At 36.0% G+C, this 16,193-nt stretch overlaps 3 protein-coding genes and 1 long non-coding RNA gene across 4 annotated transcripts; 2 read left to right on the top strand and 2 right to left on the bottom strand.

Annotated features, from left to right (window-relative positions):
- On the bottom strand, window positions 1,786-4,378 carry LOC18600214 (probable aldo-keto reductase 1). Its single transcript, XM_007030532.2, has 7 exons — window positions 4,121-4,378; window positions 3,650-3,817; window positions 3,307-3,510; window positions 2,992-3,164; window positions 2,671-2,767; window positions 2,410-2,563; window positions 1,786-2,312 (listed from the first exon to the last, which is right to left on the bottom strand). Exons 1-7 carry the CDS (start codon window positions 4,181-4,183, stop codon window positions 2,119-2,121), a joined length of 1,053 nt encoding a protein of 350 aa, XP_007030594.1. The 5' UTR covers window positions 4,184-4,378; the 3' UTR covers window positions 1,786-2,118.
- LOC18600213 (perakine reductase) lies at window positions 5,293-7,669 on the bottom strand. The gene is made up of 7 exons (XM_018121380.1): window positions 7,525-7,669; window positions 7,091-7,258; window positions 6,748-6,951; window positions 6,472-6,644; window positions 6,152-6,248; window positions 5,896-6,049; window positions 5,293-5,800 (listed from the first exon to the last, which is right to left on the bottom strand). Exons 1-7 carry the CDS (start codon window positions 7,585-7,587, stop codon window positions 5,607-5,609), a joined length of 1,053 nt encoding a protein of 350 aa, XP_017976869.1. The 5' UTR covers window positions 7,588-7,669; the 3' UTR covers window positions 5,293-5,606.
- LOC18600212 (cytosolic Fe-S cluster assembly factor NBP35) lies at window positions 9,149-11,675 on the top strand. The gene is made up of 3 exons (XM_018121377.1): window positions 9,149-9,315; window positions 9,424-9,525; window positions 10,631-11,675. The coding sequence occupies exons 1-3, from the start codon at window positions 9,279-9,281 to the stop codon at window positions 11,554-11,556; spliced, it is 1,065 nt and encodes a 354-aa protein (XP_017976866.1). The 5' UTR covers window positions 9,149-9,278; the 3' UTR covers window positions 11,557-11,675.
- Window positions 13,981-15,983, top strand: LOC108661855. Its single transcript, XR_001927745.1, has 2 exons — window positions 13,981-14,397; window positions 15,743-15,983. It is a non-coding gene; the product is annotated as an uncharacterized LOC108661855 (long non-coding RNA).

Below are 16,193 nucleotides of genomic sequence, written 5' to 3'. Positions count from 1 at the left end.
ACCATGGAAGTCACAATGAAAAAAATATTTTTTTTTTGCCAAATTCTTCTTCCGGTAGATGCAATGGTTTCTGTTATTATGGTTGCAGCAGGTTACATAGAGAGGAAAAAGAATATCAAGAAGAATAAATCATAGCACTAAATAAAAGCATATTTATTAAAATAGCTTCTTAGACAGTGTTGTAACAACTACAATAACCATTGGAAAATTGCCGGCAACTAAGAAACGACAGAAAAACCAAGCAAGCACATGCATTCGACAGCACAGCTAGTAGCCTGGTTATAAGTGAACCCTTTTTAAAGGTAAGCTTAGTAAATCAGTACAAACTTGTAGGCTTTCTATAGCCTCGGTTGCAGGAGAGTACATTAACCAAAAGCATCATGTTTTGCTACAGGCTTTGCATCCATAATTACTTTAACTTAAAATCTTGTTTCTCCTTTGGGGGTGTATTAGCGAATTTCCATGAGACCTGAAAAAAACTATCCAGCGTTCCAGGCCCTGCTACCTCGTTTATGGGAACCACATCAGTGATCTCCTTTAAATCTTCTTCTGTGAGCTTCACTGTTAGAGAATCAATGTTGCTATCAAGATTTTTGATCTTGGTCGTACCTACAAGAACATGTAACCGAGGGTCAAAAGTCATATTTCTAATGCACATAACAAACAAGGCAAATTTATGATATGTACTTGTAAATTATGTCAATTCTAATGTGATGTAGTTGAAATATCTGTATTGTCTGCTATCTAAGAGCATACATACAGAATGTGACTAACCGGGAATAGGTGCTACATCATTCCCTTGATGAAGAACCCAGCCAAGAATTAGTTGTGCAGGGGTACATCCATGATATTGTGCCAACTTCTCCATTTGCAAATATAAGTTCTTGTTTCTGTCCAAGTTTTCTCCTTGAAACCTTGGGTAATATGTCTACTCTTAAAGAAGAAGTTGCCAATCAGTCAAAAAGGTGCCCTTATTTTTTATGGAAAAACAAGCTATCAAGATTGAGTGTAGATTAAAGCCATAAATTGATGAGTTTCCATACCAGAAAACTATTTGCAGGCACACTCTCCACAACCGCCCTGCCACCAAAGAAACCGCGACCAAGAGGGCTATATGGAACTATCCCAATCCTAAGTTCCCTACATTGGGGAACACATTTAATTACGCATTTCTCACGTCTTTGTTTCAAGAAGTAGAAGGTTATTGTTCAATAGGAGCTTGTCACTTGGCATTTCAACAAAAAGAATCTAAGATGCAAAATTATACAATATGGATTTAATCTTGAATAATAATTCATGTAAATTAAGTTATTATACTTTTTTAATTTATTAATTTAAAATTTTTAATATTAACACTATTAAATTTTATCGTTAAGAATATTGACGTGAGATTTTGATCAAATTGATGTATCATAATTTGTTGATATGAAGTTCATTATGTGATGACATGCATCATCATGCTAAGATATTAAAAATACTAATGTGGTCCTTTGTTGATCACAAGTCTAGATTGAGCCATATATATAAGAGAAGTTGAGTCATGACATGATTTTTTGGTCACGTATATATAATAAAAGTTGTGTTCATTTTATCTCAATTGTGTTGTATATACAAAAAAAATCATGTCAATAAAATTTAATTGTTTTTTGTTTTTATTGTATATATATTTTTTGAATTTACCTTTTTTATTTACATTTATCTTTCCTGTTTATGTTTTGGGTTTAATTTATTACAGAAATCACTTACGAAAATATATAGATATCTAAGTTAAAATGAGAAAAAAGATGAGACCAAGATGAATTATATTATTAGAGCACTAAATAAAAACATAGTTCTTATACAGCATCTTAACCTTTGCCGTTGACAATTATAAGCATTGGGGATTACCACCAACAATGCACAGACAGAAAAACAATACAAGTAAATGCATTCTTTCTCTGATAAGCATTCAACGGCAAAGCTACAATGCCAACTACAACCCTTTATTATTGTATCCAAAGCTTACTAACTCATCAACACAAACTTCTAGTCTTTCAATAGTTTCCGTTGATGGAGAGAGTCCATTCACCAAAAACATCATATTCTGCTGCAGATTTTGCATCCATCGTTCAGTTTAATTTAAGTTGAAATCTTGCTATCCTTTGGTGGTGTGTTAGCAAACTTCCACGTCAGATGACTTAAACCATCCGGCATACGAGCGCCTCCTACCTCATTAATGGGGATCACATCACAAATCTCTTGTAAATCTTCTTCTGTGAGCTTCACCCTCAGTGAATCAATGTTGCCATCAAGATTTTTTGTCTTTGTTGTTCCTACAAAATGAGAAAGAAAGGGCCTTGTTGGTTGAAATATCTGCGGGCTATCAAGAAGGGGAAAGTGGATGTTGAAAATTACAGAATGTGGACTTACCAGGAATAGGTACTACATCATCTCCTTGATGAAGAACCCAGGCAAGTGCAAGTTGTGCAGTGGTACATCCATGCTTCTCAGCCATCTTCTTTACTTTCAGATATAAGATCTTGTTTCTGTCAAAGTTTTCTCCTTGAAACCTTGGGAAAAATCTCTTAAGAGTAGAAGTTGGCAATCGGTCAACCAAGCTACCGGTTAGAAAGGCTTGTCATTGTACAAGATTAAGGGTAGCTAGAGCCATAAATAGATGAGTTTCCATACCAGAAAACTATTTGCAGGCACACTTTCCTCAACTGCTCTGCCACCAAAGAAACCCCGACCAAGAGGGCTATATGGAACAATCCCAATTCCAAGTTGCCTGCATAGGTGAACATGTTTAGATAGGCATTTCTCATGCTTTGGCTTGCAGCAGTACAAAGAGTAATTGTTGATAGCCTCAGTTTATTGAGTCTCAAGTCCAGTACTCAAACAACATGTAACTTAGGAAATGAAAACGACTATCAAGTTTAAAGTTCAAACTTCGAATTTCCAGTACACTTTACTGTTTTTTTAGTTCTAATGATTCAAGATACAAGAAGAAACCTGCAAAGGGGGACTATTTCTTCCTCAATGTCACGAGTCCAGAGGGACCACTCCATTTGTACAGCAGTTATGGGATGAACCGCGTGTGCTCTCGTTATAGTTTCAGGGCTAGCTTCAGATAAACCAATGTACTTTATTTTCCCTTCCTCCACCAACTTCTTAAGTTCACCCATCTAAGAAAGAAAGTGAAATGCAGATAGCTTAACTATAAGTTCAACCAGCTAAAGATCATAGCCGCACAATTAAGGAGAGTATGGAAATAAGGAAAATCTATGGAAGTAATAAATCTTTGACGGTTTCTGCTCCAGCACTTACGGTATCCTCTATTGGAGTGGTGGTGTCGACCCTGTGCTGATAGTAGAGATCAATGTATTCCACATCAAGGCGCTTAAGGCTAGCCTCAACAGAGGCACGGACATATTCAGGAGTACCGTTTACGGTGACACCAGTAGCTTCCATTTTCGCAAAACCAAATTTTGTGGCTAACTGCACCTTCTCTCGCGGTAGCTGCTTCAATCCCTGGAAAAAGTATTGGTTTCACAGATTCATGAATTCTTTTGACAAGCCAAGAACAATGAATTCCCATTTAAAAGCAAAATCAGGAAGCTGTTGCTATTCAACTTGAAAGTACTCTAGACAATTTGACCAAGCATGTTACCTTTCCAACCAGTACTTCATTAGTTTTGGGTCCATAGATATCTGATGTATCGAAGAAAGTGATTCCTCTATCGAAAGCGTGCTTGATGATCGATATGCCAACATCATCAGGGAGAGGATCATTGTAGGCTCCAGAAAGTCCCATACAGCCAAACCCTAACTTGGAAACCTACAGAAACAGTGGATTTTACAACAGAAATGAGACAGGGAGACAAAGAAATCGTGTGAATCTGATTGAAAAGGTTAAATTCTGATTGAGTTAAAAAAGTTGAGTTCTAGCATGTTTTTTACAGAGTAGAATAAAAAAATCCAGTATCTTACATTCTGTGTATCAGCAGTTCAACCCAAAACCAAGGAACAGTTGTAAAGAATATAAAAATTCAGGGCTTATCAGTTATGACCTCAAAAACATTCTATATGCAACTCCTAAACAACCCTTTTCTTGACTATTCTAAGAAGAACAAAATCTAACCTCAAGTCCTTGATTTCCCAGTTTCACTCTAGGAATCTGAAATCTCTGCTGCTCCTCAGCCATCTTCTGTTCCTTCTTTATGTTCTTGTGTTACTGAACCAAGGCTTCTCTTGTTAGCGTACAGCTCCAAGAACACCAGTAACTAATAAAAGATTTAGCAGACTGCCAAGTATACTTGCAGAGTGAAAATATTAGCAGCTTTGTATCCAGAATCTTGATTTGGAGTTGAATTGTCTGTCACTTGGTGACGCCACTAAACAGGTCATCAATTCTAAGTATGTCACCCCGTATGTCATTCTTTTTGACTACTTTGCTGAAACATTGTAAATTGTGTTCCAAGAACTGTTACTATCAAAAGGCCAATACTTAGTCAAAAGTGCAGAATAGTCATGGTGTCAGATAGAAAATGTACCAAAAAAATGTTAATCCGATATGAAAATAACCCGACTTTGCCAAGAGATATGCTGCTCTGTTTCCTACTTTTTCATTCAGACCATGAAAGTAAAAAATTTTGTTAACAGAATTCACTAATGAAATATGCGTGTATTGGTATAACTGCATGAATATCATTGGAAAAAATATAGTGAGCTGTTTGTTTAGGATGGTATTGTACACTGTTATAAATATCGTATGATTAATATTAGAGCAGACTATAGTACATCATATGAAATATACCAATGGTGCCTTTTGCAATTTTTCTTTTTATTTATTTATTTATTTGCCAAAATTTTCTTCCAGGATATGCAATGGTTTGTGTTCTATGGTTGCAGCAAGTTATAAAGAAAGGAAAAAGAATATCAAGAAGAATTAATCATAGCATTAAACAGAGCATATTTATTAAAATAGCATCTTAAACAGTGTTCTCAATAACTACTATAACCATTGGAAGATTACTGGCAACTAAGCAAAGACAGAAAAACCAAGCAAGTACATGAATTCAACAGCAATGCTGACTCCTGCTTTTATTTCAATAAACCCTTTTTTAATGTAAGCTTAGTAACTGAATGCAAACTTCTAGTCTTTCTATAGCCTCAGTTGCGGGAGAGTCCATTAACCAAAAGCATGTTGCTGTAATTTGTATTTAAGGCGAAAGGCTGCTGCAATAGATCAGTCGTTATTGCTGCAACATAGAAGAAAGAGCAGAAAGAGAGAGAGAGAACGAGAGATAGATAAAATTGCAAATGTGAAAGGCTATATGTGCCTTGTCTTTCATTCATTGATTATTATAAATGAAAATAAATTACTTCCTAGTCAAGCTTGTACACTGAAATACACAAAAGACCAACTAATCTCATGCCTAACCATGCCTTACTGACAGATACACTAATATGAGTAATCTTTCAATTGCTAAGAGAAAAAAAAAAGTAATCTGTCAACACAGATATCAAAAGTATGACTGCCCTCAATGTCTTTGCCTTTGCTTGGTCTTCACAGCAAGCCTTACATCGACACATGTTTTGCTGCAGACTTTGCATCCATAATTACGTCAACTGAAAATCTTGTTCTCCTTTGGGGGTGTATTGGCGAATTTCCATGTGGCCTGAAAAAAACTATCCAGCGTTCTACGCCCTGCTACCTCATTTATGGGGATCACATCACAAATCTCTTTTAAATCTTCTTCAGTGAGCTTCACCCTCAGTGAATCAATGTTGCTATCAAGATTTTTGATCTTGGTTGTTCCTACAAAATGTCAAAAAGGGTCTTTTTAGTTGAAATATCTGCAGGCTATCAAGAAGATAAAAGTGGATGTTGACAATTACAGAATGTGGGCTTACCAGGAATAGGTACTGCATCATCTCCTTGATGAAGAACCCAGGCAAGTGCAAGCTGTGCAGGGGTACATCCATGCTTCTCAGCCAACTTCTTTACTTTCAGATATAAGACCTTGTTTCTTTCCAAGTTTTCCCTTTGAAACCTTGGGAGAATTCCCTGTAGAAGTTGGCAATCGGTCAACCAAGCTAACAGTTAGAAGGCTTGTCATTAGACAAGACTAAGGATAGGTTAAAGCCAAAAATAGATGAGTTCCCGTACCAGAAGACTATTTGCAGGCACACTTTCCTCAACTGCTCTGCCACCAAAGAAACCACGACCAAGAGGGCTGTATGGAACTATCCCAATTCCCAGTTGCCTGCATAGGTGAACACATTTAAATAGGCATTTCTCATGCTTTGGCTTGCAGCAGTACAAGGAGTAATTGCTGATAGTCTCAGTTTATTCAGTCTCAAGTCCAGTACTCAAACAACATAAAACTTAGGAAATGAAAATGACTATCTAGTTTAGAGTTTGAACTTCGAATTTCAGGTAACCTTTACTTTTTCTAACTTCTAATGATTCCAGGTACAAGAAGAAACCTGCAAAGGGGGACTATTTCTTCCTCAATGTCACGAGTCCAGAGCGACCATTCCATTTGTACAGCTGTTATGGGATGAACCGCATGTGCTCTCTTTATAGTTTCAGGGCTAGCTTCGGATAAACCAATGTACTTTATTTTCCCTTCCTCCACCAACTTCTTGAGTTCACCCATCTAAGAAAGTTAAACCCAAATAGCTTAACTTTACGGAGAGTATGGAAATAAGGAAAATCTATGGAAGAAATAAATCTTTGATACTTTCTGCTCCAGCACTTACAGTATCCTCTATTGGAGTGGTGGTGTCGACCCTGTGCTGATAGTAAAGATCAATGTATTCCACATCAAGGCGCTTCAGGCTAGCCTCAACAGAGGCACGGACATATTCAGGAGTACCATTTACTATGACACCAGTAGCATCCCATTTTGCAATACCAAATTTTGTGGCTAACTGCACCTTCTCTCGCGGTAGCTGCTTCAATGCCTGCAAAAAATATTGGTTTCACATATTCATGAATCACTTTGACAAGCCAAGAACAATGCATTCCCATTTAAAAGCAAAATCAGGAAGCTGTTGCTATTCAACTTGAAAGTACTCTAGACAATTTGACCAAGCATGCTACCTTTCCAACCAGTATTTCATTAGTTTTGGGTCCATAGATATCTGATGTATCGAAGAAAGTGATTCCTCTATCGAAAGCATGCTTGATGATCGACATGCCAACATCATCAGGGAAAGGATCATTGTAGGTTCCAGAAAGTCCCAAACAGCCAAACCCCAACTTGGAAACCTGCAAAAACAGTGGATTTTACAACAGAAATGAGACAGGTAGGCTGCAGATACTGTTCTGGGAAAGAAAACGTGTGAATTTGATTGAAAGTTAAGTTCTGATTGAGTTAAAAGAAGTTGAATTCCAAATTATTTTCAAGAGAGTAGAATCAGAATATCCTGTATCTTACATTCTGTATATCAGCAGTTCAAGTAAAAACTGAGGAACACTTGTAAAGATTAATAACAACCCTTCTGTTGACTACTCTAAGAAGAACAAAGTCTAACCTCAAGTCCTTGCTTTCCCAGCTTCACTCTAGGAATCTGGATTCTCTGCTGCTTCTCAGCCATCGTCTGTTCCTTTTTTAATGTTCTTGTGTTATTGAACTGAGGCTACTCTTGCTAGCTTACAGCTCAAAAACCAGTAATGGCTAAGTGCAATTTTAGTGCAAATTAGCAGGAGCCTTTTATATATAGAATCTTGATTTTGAGTTGAATTATCTGTTAACTTGGTGACGCCACTGAACATGTCATAAATATGTCACCCCATATGTCATTCTTTTTGAGTACTTTGTTGAAACATTGAAAATTATGTTCCAAGAACTGTCAATATCAAAAGGCGAAGAATTAGTCAAAAATGCAGAATAGTCAGGTTATCAGATAAAAAGAACCCTGCCTTCCCAAGAAATGGGCTGCTATATTTCCTCCTTTTTTCTTCAGACCATGGAAGCCAAAAATATTTTTGCCAAAATTTTCTTCCACTGGATGCAATGGTTTGTGTTATATGATTGCAGAAGGTTGTATAGAGAGGAAAAAGAATATCAAGAAGAATTAATCATAGCATTAAATAAGGCATATTCATTAATAGCATCTTAAATAGTGCTCTTAACAACTACCATAATCATTGGAAGATTGCTGGCAACTAAGCAAAGACAGAAAAACCAAGAAAGTACATGCATTCAATAGCAATGCTGGCTTCTGCTTTCATTTCAATGAACCCTTCTTTTCATGCATTCAATGCATTGTAATTGTTGATGACACCGCCAGAAATGTTAACATCAGACAAAGAATTGGTCAAAAAGCAGCATAGTGAAGTTATCAGAGAGATCAATCCTGCATTGCCAAGAAATGGCCTCTCTACATTTCCTTTTCTTTGTACATTACAGTTCCTTAACTAACAACAACTGCTTAAGAAAGGTTTGGATTTTCTTGATCAGCCACTTCAATTTGCAACATGTTGATTGACAAGGCAATGCTTGGCCAACAAACTCGTGCTTAACCTAGATGTTTACAACTACTTAAACTCTCTCCTCCTGCCATAAACTTGTGGGAATTTTTTTTTTTTTGTTTCAAGTTAAATAGTTATATATCCGATACAAGTCTTGTTCTTGAAATATAATAAAATCTAAAAATATAAACTTAAAATTAATATTTCAATGAAAAGTAAGCTTCGAGTATTATTTTCTAATATAGAAAATTTCATGCTGTTTTCAAGCATCTTGAAATAATAAAACGGATATGCAATTTGGAAGGGAAAAAATATTTTTTCTTTTTTCTCCAATTTTCAGTCTAATTTGTAATTAACCAAGGCTATATGTAAAGTTTCTAGTACATGTATATCATGGGACTGACTTTCAACTATCAAAATATTTTTTTGCTTTAATTTTACTTTACATGGTATTACCTGATTTAGAAACAAATTAGAATTATTTGTTTACTATTTTTGAATGAAATTGAGATATTTATGGCATGACAAATTGACTATTCTACATGAACCCACATCATAAACCCAAATTGTCACCCTTAGGCCCAAGCTATACTGAATTATTTGGGAGGCCCAAGCAGCCCTTTGTTAGGGGCAAGACCAAGGGCCTGGAAACAACAATAGAACCCATGAATTTGTTGATGCAGTGAAGCTCAAAAGCAGCCAAAGAATTTCAGCGGTGAAGTTGACTTCTGCTGATTTAGAGCACTCGTTGCGTTCATTGAAGACGCAGTTTTGTTGCCGCCTTGAACTTCTTTCTTCAACAAAAACAGCAGCCATGGAGAATGGAGAAATCCCAGAAAACGCCAACGAACGTATGGTTTTTTTTTTTTTTTGCATTTCCTTTGTTGGGTTTTGTCGATTTTCTTGATTAAGTGGTTCTCTGCTTTTGTTTTTATTAATTTTCCTTAATTTATCTTCAGATTGCCCGGGTCCTAATTCAGAGACGGCGGGTAAATCCGATGCCTGCCAAGGTTGCCCTAATCAGGAAGTTTGTGCCACTGCCCCTAAGGGCCCTGACCCTGGTTTGCTCTTTGCCCTTTTTACAATTTCTTTACAAAATTTTATCTCTAGTTTTTTCTTTGTAAGTTCGTAAATATTTTTCCTAGATTCTAAGCTTTGTTTTGTTATATATATAGTTTATGGCTAAAATTTTAGGCTTGTTTTGGATTTCTAGTGAAATTAACAACTTTCTGATAGTACATGAAGCTATATTGAAGAATATAGGAGATAGAACTATTGCCAGAATTGATGTTACAGAATCCATTTTCGGGGCTTTCTAAGTTCATATTTGAGGAATTTGTTAGTATATTTAAATAGAGCTCAGTTATTTGCATATTTGGATTGAGAAGAGAAAGGTTGGAGTCTTCTAGTATACTTTAGTCAGTTGTGGGTTAATTCTTTATTGGATCAAAGTTATGTGTGTTTAAGGAAGATTAATCATGACGTGCTATTGAAGCTTAATTCTTTGTTTCATGGTGGCATAGTGCTTAATTGGATGATGAAAAAGAGTCTTTGATGATGTCATATATTTATATTGGTAATAAACGTTAGAAAACTGTGCTAATGTCTTGTTTAAGAGATAGGAGATTGGCACGACTGCCCCATGTCTGCTAATGAAAGGAACAAAGTTGTGATGGTTTTCTAAAATTTGCCTATTATTGGCATCTCTATGCATAGGGGTCTTGTGAATGTTACAAATGCACTGATTAGGACATAATGCAACGTGCAAAGTTTAATGATCTTTCTATTTGTAAGTCTTTTTCTTTCTGCCTGTTTGACCATGCTCTTCAGTTCTGATTGTCACCCCTTGATTGAATCGAGATGAAGGGAGAGGAGAGGATGTTAATTTGTTCTTGTGTTTCACTAACATTTTCATTTTACTGTATGGAAAGTTGTGAAAATGATACTCAGACCTCCTTCTTATGACATTTTTTTGTTGCCATTCTTCAGCTTTCAATTTTCATAATGATCTACAACAAGAAGTTTGCATATACTTGCCTTAACTGTCAGTGGTTTTCCATTTGTGATAGTGCATCTATGATCAGCTAATTGTCTTATGTTTTACTACATTTATCTGTCGTGTTAATCTATTATCTGACATAATTTTCAATGCATTACATTCTGCAGACTTGGTTGCAATTGTGGAAAGAATGGCTACTGTTAAGCATAAGATACTGATTTTATCAGGGAAGGGAGGAGTTGGCAAAAGCACTTTTTCTGCCCAGCTCTCATTTGCACTAGCTGCTAAGGAATTCCAGGTGGGTCTCCTGGACATTGATATATGTGGCCCTAGCATTCCAAAGATGCTTGGCCTAGAAGGTCAAGACATTCACCAGAGCAATCTTGGCTGGTCTCCTGTTTATGTTGAATCCAACCTTGGGGTCATGTCGATTGGGTTCATGCTCCCCAACCCCGACGAAGCTGTCATTTGGAGAGGACCGCGTAAAAATGGGCTTATCAAGCAATTCCTTAAGGATGTATATTGGGGTGAGCTTGATTTTCTGGTTGTTGATGCCCCACCTGGGACCTCTGATGAGCACATCTCAATTGTCCAATTCCTTCAGGCTACTGGAATAGATGGAGCAATCATCGTCACTACGCCTCAGCAAGTCTCTTTGATTGATGTGCGGAAAGAAGTTAATTTCTGCAAAAAAGTTGGAGTACCAGTTCTTGGGGTTGTTGAGAACATGAGTGGCTTGTGTCAACCATTGATGGATTTCAGGTTTTTGAGGATGATGGAGACTGGTGAACACACAGATGTCACGGAGAAGGTCATCGAGTATATGAGGGAGAAAGCACCAGAAATGGTAGATCTCATCGCTGCCAGTGAAGTCTTTGATAGCAGCGGTGGTGGTGCAGCAAAAATGTGTCGAGAGATGGGAGTACCATTCCTCGGTAAGGTGCCATTAGATCCACATCTTTGTAAGGCAGCTGAAGAAGGCAAATCTTGCTTCGTTGATCAGAAATGTGGGGTGAGTGCTCCTGCATTGAAGCATATCATTGAGAAACTAATGACAAATTATTGGCCCGAAGAAATGGCTGTGGAACAGTAGCTTAGAGTGAATTAATTTTCATCTGTGGTGATCATTGTGGAATAGAATTTTTGTTTGCATGTAATGTAATGTAATATTCTTCTTCCCGATTTATAATTTTGTGAAATTTTTCTGTGGGATGCAACACTAGCCTTATGGAAGTTCTTAAGGAAAGTAGTACTGTGGTGGTACTCTCTTAGGAGACTGATGTGGCGTGCACTCAGACGACTGTCATTGAAACAACTACCAAGACGGGTGATAGCATATAAACCCAAAGCCCAACTCCATCTAGGACCTGTTGTCAATCCAACGGCCAATATTAAACACATTGACACCAAGCTACATACGGACCCCACTGCCAAGTGTACAAAATGTTAAACCTATCAAGTTAAACAAATTTAGAGAGGATCTAATAGTCTCGTGATAAAGTGTGAGCACGAATTCGAGTTTCAATCTTGGTATGTGATAGTTGATCAGATCAATCGATTCATATCAAATACTTTCAAAGAAAAAATAAGTAAATTGACTATTAGCGTTGAAGGCATAGTTGAATTAAGTAGAAAAAAATATCATATCAAATATTTCAAAAGAAATAGACGAGATATTTCAATCTCACATTAAGCAAATAAAAGATTTTAAAAAGTTTATAAACACAAACGTTACATATTCTATCAAATTAATCGTTTGAAAAAAATAATAATAATCTCGTGATAAAATGTTATACAAACTTGAGTTAAAATCTCGACCCGTTTCTAATTTTTTAGACATACAAATAAAGCAAAAAATAAAAAAAAATTACGTACTTAGAAAAACAAAGGGGCATGATGATCGAGGATGTAACCAATGAGACCCGGCATGCCACCTCACCACCCATGTGCCACCACCAAATAATCCTGGCTGCCGAGAGCAATGGGTATTGATTAACTTATCCATAGATTATGTAATCCAATAATGAAACAGACTTTTTTTTAACCCAGTTAATGGGTTCAGTTGGTGTGATGATTCCCCTACCATAAGCATTCTTGTGTGAATCTGCCTATACAACCTAAGCAACAGAATAAAGCTTATTTAAAACAAGCAGAAAAGTCCAAATCAGAGCAACTTTCACCAAAGTACGAAATCAAACTAATTTTTCTTAAAAGCCATAGTCGGTTGCTTCACTTTACAGACAAACCTTCCAAATGTTTTACCTAATCCCTGCTAATGTCTTCTTTAATTGCTTATGATGTAAATTAAGACTTAAAAATTGAAAAATTTCCTTGTCATGGTCTTAAAATCCAAAAAAGATGGCACCGTTATTTCAAATAGGTTGAACTTGATTAACAAGTGAATATATTTTTGATTTAGTTGACAAGTGGGTATACTTTTCGCGTTATAAATTTAATTATCATTATAAAATGTGATTGATTGCACAATTTCATTAATGGGGTTTCTTTTTTTTTTCTAAACAAATTAAAGATGACTTTTAAACAAATGAAGTAAATGCAATCGCTAGCTCTCAATATTGAAAGAGAGAGAGAGAGAGAGAGAGAGAGGGAGAGAGATAGTAAGTAATTTTGATATATAGGGTGAGAGATGCTCTTTCCCTGCTGTGCTGAGCCTTCCTTTTGCTTTTTTGTGTGAACCTTATGCAACATCTATGTAGCCATGCAAAGTCCTGGTCCCCCATACAGGCGCCCTTTGTGTTTTATACTCTTTTTGTTTCATCTTTCATGCTTGATGCTTACCTTACACAACAGAAACACAGAAAAAAAGAGAGAGGAAGAGAGAGAAAGGGAGGATGAAAGGGTCATCCAACTAAAGTTATAAAAGCCTCTTAAGGAGAAATTTTAGAAACTCTCACTAGCCTGTCTGCATGTGGTGGCCTGGCGTGACCAATATTCAATTTGCTATTTTCCTTTGGGACCACTTTTTCATCTTTTCTCTCCTACCCTAAGCCTAGTTTCCTACTTTTCAATATCACAATGCTCTCATCTTCACCTCTTTCTTATAGTCTCTCTAACGATACTTCATCAAATTACCAAAAAAGACTTCACCCACAAACGCTTTAGTCTCATGATTTTGCTATTTCCATTCAAACTAATAAGCAATAACTACCAGTCCATGACACAATCCACTACAAGGATGAAGTAATAAATAATTAAAAAAATTAAAAATTAAATCTAAATCTTTATGTTTTGTTATTATATGATTAGTTTTGTACGTGAAAAACACAATTAATTCGTGACCCTAGACTCAACAATTGACATTGTATGTGTGTATAGGTATAGATAATTACTACCACTTGAAGTGCTAGTTCCAGCTTGCATTTAATATAAAAGATAAGATTAGCATGCCAGCCTAGCCAATCACATGTACGACAGAAAATAATTAGCCTGGAAGTAGCAAAAAAAAACTATACATAGGAAAAAGTAGAGACCAAAGTCATCAAGGAAACCCCTCCCTATTTATATCCTCTCATTCCCCCACTCTTATCAAAGAAGTCTTCAGAGTAGAGGAAACAAAAGAAAAAAGGCTTTCAGCCAATTCCATATGTATTAGCAGAGCTGCAAGCCTGCAACGCCATGGGGCTGCAGCAGTATCTATTACAGTCTTCAGATGTCATGCACCACTGATGGTTGAAGCTGCCAGCATGATCTAGTCCTTCCTTTTTAATTTGTTTACCTTTCAGGGGGAGAGACCAGATCATATGACAGCTTCATCTGTCCATGGTAGCATGAAGAAAACCCTTGCTTAGCCAAAAAAAATAGAGCATGAAGAAAACCCTAATGAAACCATCAAGAACCCGAATTTCCTCATTGGATTATTTGCCGGCAACCTTATTAATTAGGGTTTTTTCTCACTGGAAACCTCTTGAAAAAGGTGTGTTTAATTTTCTTGATTTCTTCTTGTTTTTTGATTTCTTTTATTTTTTTTCTTTTTTTTTAAAAAAAACTCATCTGGGTATTTCGGCTTTTACTTTTCCTTATGTTTGCCCTTTTACGTTCACATGCCTCATTTATAGTATTTGTTAATGTTTTGGTTTGTAGTACTATGTGGTATTGTGTTCTTCTTTCATGTGTCAAGAATTTCTTCAAGGATCTTGTATTAGGTTGTTGTTAGGGTTTTAAGTGACAGGATTTCTCTGTCTTAATGGGGTTTTGGTGCTTTTGAGATCTCCCTCCCCTCCCTCGTGCCTTGAGAAGAGAGCTTTTCTTCTCTTTTTGTATTCCTTATTAATGTACTATTTTGTGTCAATTTCATGTAAGTTATTTACTGCACTGTTTTGTACTCATGTGTTCTGATCTATTCTAAGAATTATATATTCTTTTTAAGTCATATTATGTACATAACATGCAATATATATATATGAACAAATATTAGTGGGAATGTTTGAATGCTACTCAGTCCCAGATCCAATGATTTGATGAGAAAGTTACAAATCTGAAATTTCTTTTTTTCATGGTCTGATTTCTGCATAGAAATGTCAAGATCAATCCTTTAATTCTTGGATGTTGGTACAATATTTATCTGTTAGCAGTCATTGATATATCAATCATGGAAATGGATTGGTCCATAAAATGTTACTGGCTTTTATGACCAAAACCAATTCAATGAAACCGCATCACTAGACTTCTACATGTAACCCATAGATCAGATAGGAGAGATTATCTTGTCTATTATCCTTTTATCTTCATAAATTTAGGGATCAAAACATAAATACAAGGCTTGGGATTGTACATTCTTTATGATAGCGAAAAAGATAGATAGGACGATCAATTAAATTCTTCTTTTGTTTCCATTACTTACTTTTGTTAGAAAGATGTAACTTTTAGAAAACTTCCACAAAGAAAATGGGGTTCAGAAACCATATACCTTTATTCGTAGTCTCTACTCTCTCTACCCAATTTTCATACCCTCTTTATTAAAACAAGCCAGAAAGACTACACAAGTTGCTCTACCCCTTCTACAGCCTAGCCTTTGATCTGGTTCTCATTAATTTTACAAATAGGGAGCTGGTGGCCGCCTGCTGCAGTCTATTATATGTTTCTAATTGATTACTAGTTTCTTTTTCTCTCTTAGCTAGGGTTGCAAAACAGCCAACACTTTCTGTCAATTGTTCAACCTTCAAATCCCTCACATACAAACAAAATTTGCAAACATTCACAGCTTCAAGTATTTCTAAAACATTATCTCTTTATCTGAACTAAGTTTTTATGTTTTCAAGGTCAAAAAAGAGGTGGGACGATGGGTCACAAGGGTCAACCCTGTACTGGCAAAACTGATCATGCGCAAAAGAGTAACTCTCTCTGTCCCTTTGTGGTCCTATATATAGAATTGATTTCTTCTTTGGGAGAAAACTATCAAATTTGTAATGATTTTTTGTTCTCTCTAAGTTCTCAAAAATTGTTGCTGGAGTACATTCTGATTAGACTCAGTCAACTTTCTACGCCGTGATTGTCATGCCACTGCCTAATTTCTATGATATGCCACTTACCGACCTCAAAAATATGTATGCATGACACGCATCAAAAAAATTAAAATCTTGTATCTTTATTCAATCACTTTATATATATATATATATATGTACACATATGTATATATGTAACATGTTTATGTAATGACATTTATATGTATATATGTACCGGATATATATATATATATATATATATATATAT

This window comes from Theobroma cacao, chromosome 5, assembly GCF_000208745.1.
Source record: "Theobroma cacao cultivar B97-61/B2 chromosome 5, Criollo_cocoa_genome_V2, whole genome shotgun sequence".
Classification (NCBI taxonomy): domain Eukaryota; kingdom Viridiplantae; phylum Streptophyta; class Magnoliopsida; order Malvales; family Malvaceae; genus Theobroma; species Theobroma cacao.
The sequence above is the reverse complement of the archived record's forward strand: the minus strand, read 5'-3'. Positions and strand labels throughout refer to the sequence as shown.

Bases quoted from the DNA above. Each gene is read 5' to 3' on its own strand.
- LOC18600214 (XM_007030532.2), bottom strand. From the start codon at position 4,183: ATGGCTGAGGAGCAGCAGAGATTTCAGATTCCTAGAGTGAAACTGGGA. The intron at 2,564-2,670 runs GTATGGAAACTC...TCTACTCTTAAG, and splicing joins TGCCTGCAAATAGTTTTCTG to AGATTTTTCCCAAGGTTTCA. The intron at 2,313-2,409 runs GTAAGTCCACAT...CTCATTTTGTAG, and splicing joins TGATGTAGTACCTATTCCTG to GAACAACAAAGACAAAAAAT.
- LOC18600212 (XM_018121377.1), top strand. From the start codon at position 9,279: ATGGAGAATGGAGAAATCCCAGAAAACGCCAACGAAC. The intron at 9,316-9,423 runs GTATGGTTTTTT...ATTTATCTTCAG, and splicing joins CCCAGAAAACGCCAACGAAC to ATTGCCCGGGTCCTAATTCA. The intron at 9,526-10,630 runs GTTTGCTCTTTG...TACATTCTGCAG, and splicing joins CCCTAAGGGCCCTGACCCTG to ACTTGGTTGCAATTGTGGAA.
- LOC18600213 (XM_018121380.1), bottom strand. From the start codon at position 7,587: ATGGCTGAGAAGCAGCAGAGAATCCAGATTCCTAGAGTGAAGCTGGGA. The intron at 6,645-6,747 runs GTAAGTGCTGGA...TAACTTTCTTAG, and splicing joins CCACTCCAATAGAGGATACT to ATGGGTGAACTCAAGAAGTT. The intron at 5,801-5,895 runs GTAAGCCCACAT...GACATTTTGTAG, and splicing joins TGATGCAGTACCTATTCCTG to GAACAACCAAGATCAAAAAT.